This window comes from Delphinus delphis, chromosome 4 (genome assembly GCF_949987515.2).
Source record: "Delphinus delphis chromosome 4, mDelDel1.2, whole genome shotgun sequence".
Lineage (NCBI taxonomy): Eukaryota > Metazoa > Chordata > Mammalia > Artiodactyla > Delphinidae > Delphinus > Delphinus delphis.
In genome coordinates this window covers 10,694,498-10,701,800 of record NC_082686.1, presented here as the reverse complement: position 1 = coordinate 10,701,800, position 7,303 = coordinate 10,694,498, and the positions used below count along the sequence as shown (strand labels likewise).

Below are 7,303 nucleotides of genomic sequence, written 5' to 3'. Positions count from 1 at the left end.
GAAGTGAAGTATTTCAGTGGGAAATGCAGTATTTCAGCTGGCAGAAGAAAACCTTCTTTAGAACCTGTGCTCAGCTGAATAATGGTCCCTAAATGTATCCAGGTCTGAATCTCTGGAACCTGAGAATGTTACCCTATATGGAAAAAGAATCTTTGCATGTGTGATTAAATTAAGGATTTTGAGATGGTGAGATGATTCTGGATTATCTGGATGGGACCTAAATGCAGTCACACGTGTCCTTATAAGAGGGAGGCAGAGGGAGATTGGACACAGAAGAGGAGAAAGTAATGTGGCCACAGAAGCAGAAATTGGAGTGATGTGGCCACAAGCCAAGGAAGGCGGGCAGCCACCCAGAAGCCACAAGAGGCCAGGAATGGATTCTCCCTTAGAGCCTGTGGAGGGAGCGTGGCCCTGCTGACACCTTGATTTTGGCTCCACGGAACTGATTTCAGACTTCAGGCCTCCAGGACTGGGAGAGGATACGTTTTTGTTGGTTTAGTGCACCAAGTGTGTGGTAGTTGTCACAGCGGCCACAAGAAACTCATACTGCACGGTCGGCTGTAAAGTGGGAGGTGCAGCTGAGAGTGTCTGGTTCCCAGTGGGTGGAGGTGGTAAGTGTGATTCATCTGCAGATAAAATGCATAAAAACAGGATGCTGCAGAAGTCCACCGCTTAGTTGCTGAAAAGCACTGAACATCTGTTTTCTGACAAAGTGTTTCTAAATAATCCAGGGAGTTTCAGGAAGGAATTAGGGCAGAAGACAAGCAAAGAATCTGATTTTTCTGTGCTTGGCTAGCGGGAACCTGGCCTCACCATCTGATATATAGGCAAGTCTGTTGGGAGTTGGTAGCAATTTTCAGACATTGTTTTTGACATACCCCAGAATAATTACTTCTGCTATAAAATTACTGCCTGAGCATACATAAACAAGAGTGAATTTTGTGATATGTTTAATAGGAGGCAGGGATTTTTTTTTTTATAAAAGTGAAAAATACCACCACAAACCCTTACAGCCACCATTAGCAGCAGCCCCAGACTTTAGGGTGCCGTTAGCCACAGGTGGCTCAGCAACCAGGGCCCCGAGGTGCAACTGCATGACAGGCTAGTGACCTCCCGTTGGGATTCTTGGAATTGGAATGGGAGACGGATTGGATAAGTGGGTTCTGTAGACCCTCCTGTTTACGTCACCTGTTCACCCACCAAGTCCAACTTGAACCAATCACTGTCATAGCTTTCCAGGTTCCTTATGGGGACCACCAACTTGCCTGGAGGATCTGGTTGGGGTTTAACTTCCTTGGATGTCTCTTGCTCACCCTCTGCCTCCTTGCTTTCAAGCAATGGAAGGGAAAGAGCCTGTTCAGCCACCATCTGGACCACATCTGTTGATGGCAAGCCGGCTCCCTGTGGATTATTTTGGTGGACTGAAACCGGTAGGCACACTAGTTAATTTCAATTTTTTGTGAGCACACTCTTGGTTCTCTTTTTTTCCTCACACAACCTTTAGCTCTGTTCATCTCTCTCACTTCCCAGCTCCTTTGGGCTCGGTTAACTCTCATCCTCTCACTGACATAATAGCCCTCAGAGTGGCCTTAACCAGATGAAAGTCAAGATCACTAATTTACCAACAAGATTTAATGAAACCTTCAGCAAACCATAAGCACTTTGCCAATGCCCTTAGGAAGCAGTCCTCACAGCATCTCTGTGAGGTCATTGTTGGAGTATCTTTGGCTGCAGTGGTCCAGAATCAAACCCAACAGAATTGGTAAAGATCATGCCCACAGCACGGCCCTGCTGTTAGAGGAATCGCACTTCAGAAAATTTACCAAGGTAGTAGTTTTCCCATCTTTGTACTTTGTTAGTTAGTGTTCTCCATTTGCTTGGGTTCATCCTTTCAATCCCTTTGCTAATTAAATCACTGAAGAGTATATACTTGTAAGAATAGACACCATCAGTGGACTGCAAACAAAACTCCTTTCTGTAATTGATGATAAACCATTTCAGAGAAGACCAGGCTGAGTCTAGAGGGTTCAGATAACTGTAAGCGGAAGGCAGAGAGAGTAGTTCATGGCCATAGGACTTGGCCACCTGTGGACAACATGTGATGTTCGTTAAGTTAAGGACTGATGGGACATGGACCTGGGCCTCGGATTCTATGTCTTCCTTTGGCTTCATCTCATCCTGCTGCCTTCTGTCTTTGACCACAATGGTGCACTTCCCGTAGGTCTTCTTTGCCACATCACAGAACTCAGAGAAGAGACTGTCTTCTTGTTTGATGCATAACTCATCCCTTAGGAACATCCGATATTTCCAAGGCATCCATCCTTGACTACCACCAGCATGCACAATACACCAAGTTGGAGTTGGCATGGAATAGCCATCACTAAAATCTTCCCCTGTTACAAGACTCTCAGGGATATAAGTTTCCCCCAAATATACAGTTGTGAACCCATCATATTGCAGTGTTCTCAGGGTTTTCAAATACTGGAGACATTGCTTCCTCTTCATGCTGTTGAATAGATTTCTGATAATAATGTTTCTTAAAAGAGGTTTTGCAAAGTGAGGCATGGTAGCTCTTCAAGTGTTTTTCAAAGCTTGAGTGTCTCCATCTGCAGTGATCTGGCAAGAGTGGGATGATGACCTCATAAAGGGCTTTCTTACAGCTGAGCTGGTCCCATAGATACACTTGAGATTTCAAAGCATCATGAAACACACACTCAGAACAATTCCTTTCTGGCTTGTATGACGTGGGAATGGGAATGGCAAGCCATCCAAGATGTTACTTTGACATTGCATCTGTAGTAGGTCTGGAGAGAGATTGGCAATTGTATTAGTTTGCTAAGGCTGCCGTAACAAAAGAGCAGAAATTTATTTTTTCACAGTTCTGGAGGCTAGAAGCCCAAGATCAAGGTGTCAGCAGGTCTGGTTTCACCTGAGACCTTTCTCCTTGGCTTGCAGATGGCCACCTTCCCCCTATGTCCTTATTTGGCCTTTCCTCTGTGTGCCCACGTGTCTCTGTCCTAACCTCTCCTTATAAGGACACCAGTCCTGTGGGATTAAGGCCCACCCATATGACCTCATTTTACCTTAATCACCTCTTTAGAGACCCCATCTCCAAATATAGTCACATTCTGAGGTCCTGGGGGTCAGGGCTTCAACATGAGATTTGGGGGAGACACAATTCAGCCCCTAAAGCAACCTTTTAACAGTGATGAGCCAAGTTCCTCACTCATTTCCATTTAGGTCATGAGGATGAAGTGTAATATATTTGTTCATTCAACCATTCTGAGCACCTACTATACACCAGGCATTGTGCCAGGCCCCAAGGGTACCAGTCATGATGTGTCCGGTGGGGCCTAGACACATATATGGTTTATGTCTGTGTACACATGGACTTTGTGCCTGCTGCCTGTCCACTTTCACAATCAAGAGTGGTTTTTCCAGGTGGCAGAAAAGGTATGGCGAACAGTGAAAGAAAGTCAGCCTGCATACCTGTCTTTCACTGGGGCTGCCAATTCTTGAGCTAATTCAATACCCCGTCTACAAAGGACTTTAGTTTTATATACTCAAGGCAAAATGACAGTTTACTTCAAACTCTAGCAGCCTCTTTAATTTTCTTTGTATTTTCTTGTCTCCTTAAAGATCTTTCATAAATGTGAATAATGGGTTCCCTCAAATGAAGATGTGGACAAACTGATTTATTGGGTCCTTTTCTCTACTGTTGAATGGATGAAGATTTTCTTGCCACAAAGTTTTCTTGGGACTCAAGTTTAGGCAATGCCAGACAGTAAGACTAACCTAGCATAGTAAAGTTAACATGAAGCCTGTGCTCTCCAAGCAACTTTCTCAGAGGCTAGAATCAGTGGGTCTGGGTTGATAACTGTGACCATTTTCTCTTAGAATTTTTCTTCTGGTGGCAGGAACCATTTTCAGACCAAATTTGATATGGATGCTAAATATGTAGAAGTGTGGCTGCTTGGTTGAAGTGGTAATGGTGGTCCTAGAGCCCTCCCCCCGTTCAGACACCCCTTTCTGCCTCCTCTCCCACAGGCCCCTGTGGCCTGGAGCGATGTGAAAACATTATATAATACAATGAAGTCAATTCCAAGACACAATTCTTTGCTTCTCTCTCATACAATCTTCAGTTATGTATGGATATGAGAAACATGCTCAGAAGTGTAGAAGAAAATGTATAATGTTACCTTTGTGTAAATATGTGTGTGTGTATAAATGATAAAGGATATACATAATTGCTTGCATTTTCAAATATAAACAACAGAAGAATAAACCTAACACTAATTAAAAATGCTTGCCTATAGGGGAAGGGATAGAACAGGAGGGAGGAAAAAAAGTGAGAAATCTTTTCTGAATGTATCTTGTTTTATAGTTTTGACTAGAAAATGTAAACATTTCACATTTTTTAAAAAAAAACAAGAGTAAAAAAAGAAAACTAAAACACAATGATCTCTAAAATATGCAAGAAAATGGAAACTAATGAACCTCACTGTTTATCGTGTCAGAAACCAAAACAAACAAACAAACTCAGTAGCAATGTATACTCTACCCTCCAGATTATGGTCTCTCAATATTATTTCCTACTGAAGGAATCAGGGGTCCTTTGATTGTAGGTCTGGGGAAGGAAATGTGCAAGATGAGCTTGGGACATCTTGTCCAGCCTGACAGAAAGGAAGCCAACAAAGACCACAAGCATCCACCCTCACTGGCCCAGGGAGAGGCCAAGCCTGCATCCGGGCAGGACCAAGAAGTAGCCTGCCAGGCAGTAAAGTGGGTGGGGTCTGGACTCAAGCAAAGCATTGCACCATGGGCGGCCAGAGAAACTCAGAGAACCCTCCCCTTCACTCCTTCCCCTGATGCTATGCCTTGTGGCTTTCCCCTTCTTGACTTCAGGTTCTGTTGGGAGATACTAAGGGCTTGGGAGAAAGAACAAAGCTTCACCTGGGACACGTCCCACTTTGGAGAATGTGCAGGGTGGCAGAAGGACCACTAGGAGGCAGTAGGTATATGTCTCCTTGATGACTTATAAGGCAACACCTTTTAAGTACCTCCCAGGACTCAAGATAGAACCTTGCTTTCCCAGAAGCCTCACACCCCACACCCCTTCCCAGTCACAACCTTCTCCCTTGGCCCTAAGAGTCACTACTATCTGCTTTTCTAGAAAACACTTCTGTACTTCTTTCTTCTCCACTGCCTGGGTAATGGATATTCTAAGGTAGAATGCTGTCACATGCTTAATTCATTGAAATTAATTTTGTATAATTGGGAGATCAAGGTTGTTCGGTTCAAAGACGGAGAGTAACAGAAATCTTAACTCAGTGTGTAAGTATTAGTGTGGTTCTGTTGGCACACCTGCCACAAATTGTGCTTGTCACCAAAAAGGGGGAACGTTTGGAAACTGGTTTCACCAACCGTAACCTCCCCCCACCAAATCCCATAAACTAAAAGAGTTGCCGCACATATACACAGATGTGTGTTTACATGTGCTACTTCGAGTCTTATTGCACAAACTTGGTTGTGCAGGCAACATTATGCTTATTTTATTTTTGAATTTAATTTTATTTTTTTTATACAGCAGGTTCTTATTAGTTATCTATTTTATACATATTAGTGTATATATGTCAATCCCAATCTCCCAATTCATCCCACCACCACCCCCTGCCACTTTCCCCCCTTGGTGTCCGTACGTTTGTGCTCTACAACTGTGTCTCTATTTCTGCCCTGCAAACTGGTTCATCTGCACCATTTTTCTAGGTTCCATAGATATGCGTTAATATACGGTATCTGTTTTTCTTTCTGACTTTCATCACTCTGTAAGACAGTCTCTTATTGATATAAATCCATCACACTGGACTTGGGCATTGTAGAGGCTCCTTACCCCACCCTCAAGGCCAGAGCGTTGGCAGGATGCTGAGGCCACCCCTCCCCGCTGCTCACTGTGGGCACATGCGGATGTGCCTGCGTCCAACCCTGTGGTCCCGGCACCTAGGCACTGCAGTCCTGTTGGGGCTAACAACCTCAAGGCTAGGATCCGGCCCACTGAGGTGTGTGCCCAAGGCCACTGCCCCAGGAGACCCAGCCAACTCCAGGGGGCCCAAGAGTGAATAGGCTGAGGACCCCGCAGTTCCCCCAACCCAAGAGACTCTGTCTGGCCCCAGGCTTGGGTACAGCTCTGCCCCCATTCTCTCCTCTAGGCAGCCCTGTCCTCCCCTACCTTCTGCAGGACAAGTAGCACCATCTCAGCTACAGGGGAAGAGGGCCTGCCCTCAGGCTTTTGCCCTGGCATCCTGAATCTCCTCCAGGGCAACGAGCACAGAGCCCAGCACCCCCTACAAAGGGCAGGGCAGGAAGGAAAGACTGCTGGGAAGAAACCCAAATTCACTGCTCAGCAGACGATCCACCACTGAGTGTGCGTGTGTGTGTGTGTGTGTGTGTGTACACGTGGGTATCGGACTTTTCATTGTCCCACAACCCACTGTTGGAGTGTCACCCCCAATGAGACATGTCTGTCCAGTGAGGTCACAAAGCCCTTGCTCTGTCGGTGAGTGGGGGAGATGATATTGTTCTAGAGCACTTAGTGCCGGAAACAGCCCTGGTCCCTCAACATGAAGCATCTTGGTTAATCCTCGTGGCGACCCATGGAGCTGGAATGATTATCACCCTGCTTGGGAGACAAGTCGCTTGGGAAGAGAGGACAAAAGTGCCCCTTCTCCTCTCTTTGCCAACCAGGAGAAGAACCCCTAGCCACCTTTTTTCCACACACACACACAAAAAATTCTTTAAAAAAAATCCTTCTAATATACTTTCTAGAGCTAAGGAGAGTTGACCAGAACTAAGGGGGGACTTCTCACACGCCTTGACCCTCCTCACAGCTGCTTTTCGTCACACGTAGGATGAGAGAATTGGACCAGACAAGGGAGGAGTTTCATTCACCCCAGGATGTGATCTTTCTCTTTCTTGTGAAACAAAAAAGATGCATGTGAGTATGGATGTAAGAGTGTGTGTGTGCAGAGTGTGTATACATGTGTGGAATATGTGTGTGTGTGTGAGGTGTATATATGGGGTAGATTTACACATGTGAGTGTGTATGTGTGTGTGCACATTCGTGAGTGTGTGTATATGTGTGTGGGATGCTGTGCATGTGTGTTGTGTGCAGATGTGTGTGTGAACGTGTGTGTCTGCGTGTGAGTGTGTGTGGACGGTGTCGTGTGTGTGAATTTTGAACCCGTGGGCCACATCATCTCCAGCTCCCTGCCGCTGGGAAGGAGCTGGAACCATCAGGGTAATCACC

At 45.5% G+C, this 7,303-nt stretch overlaps 1 protein-coding gene across 1 annotated transcript; it reads right to left on the bottom strand.

The window, feature by feature from the left end:
• Positions 1 to 1,794: 1,794 nt before the first annotated feature.
• On the bottom strand, positions 1,795 to 2,565 carry C4H21orf140 (chromosome 4 C21orf140 homolog). The gene has a single exon (XM_060009808.1). It carries the CDS (start codon positions 2,563 to 2,565, stop codon positions 1,795 to 1,797), a length of 771 nt encoding a protein of 256 aa, XP_059865791.1.
• Between the last annotated feature and the right edge of the window lie 4,738 nt (positions 2,566 to 7,303).

Coding starts and splice junctions, on each gene's coding strand:
- C4H21orf140 (XM_060009808.1), bottom strand. CDS start 2,565: ATGCCTCACTTTGCAAAACCTCTTTTAAGAAACATTATTATCAGAAAT.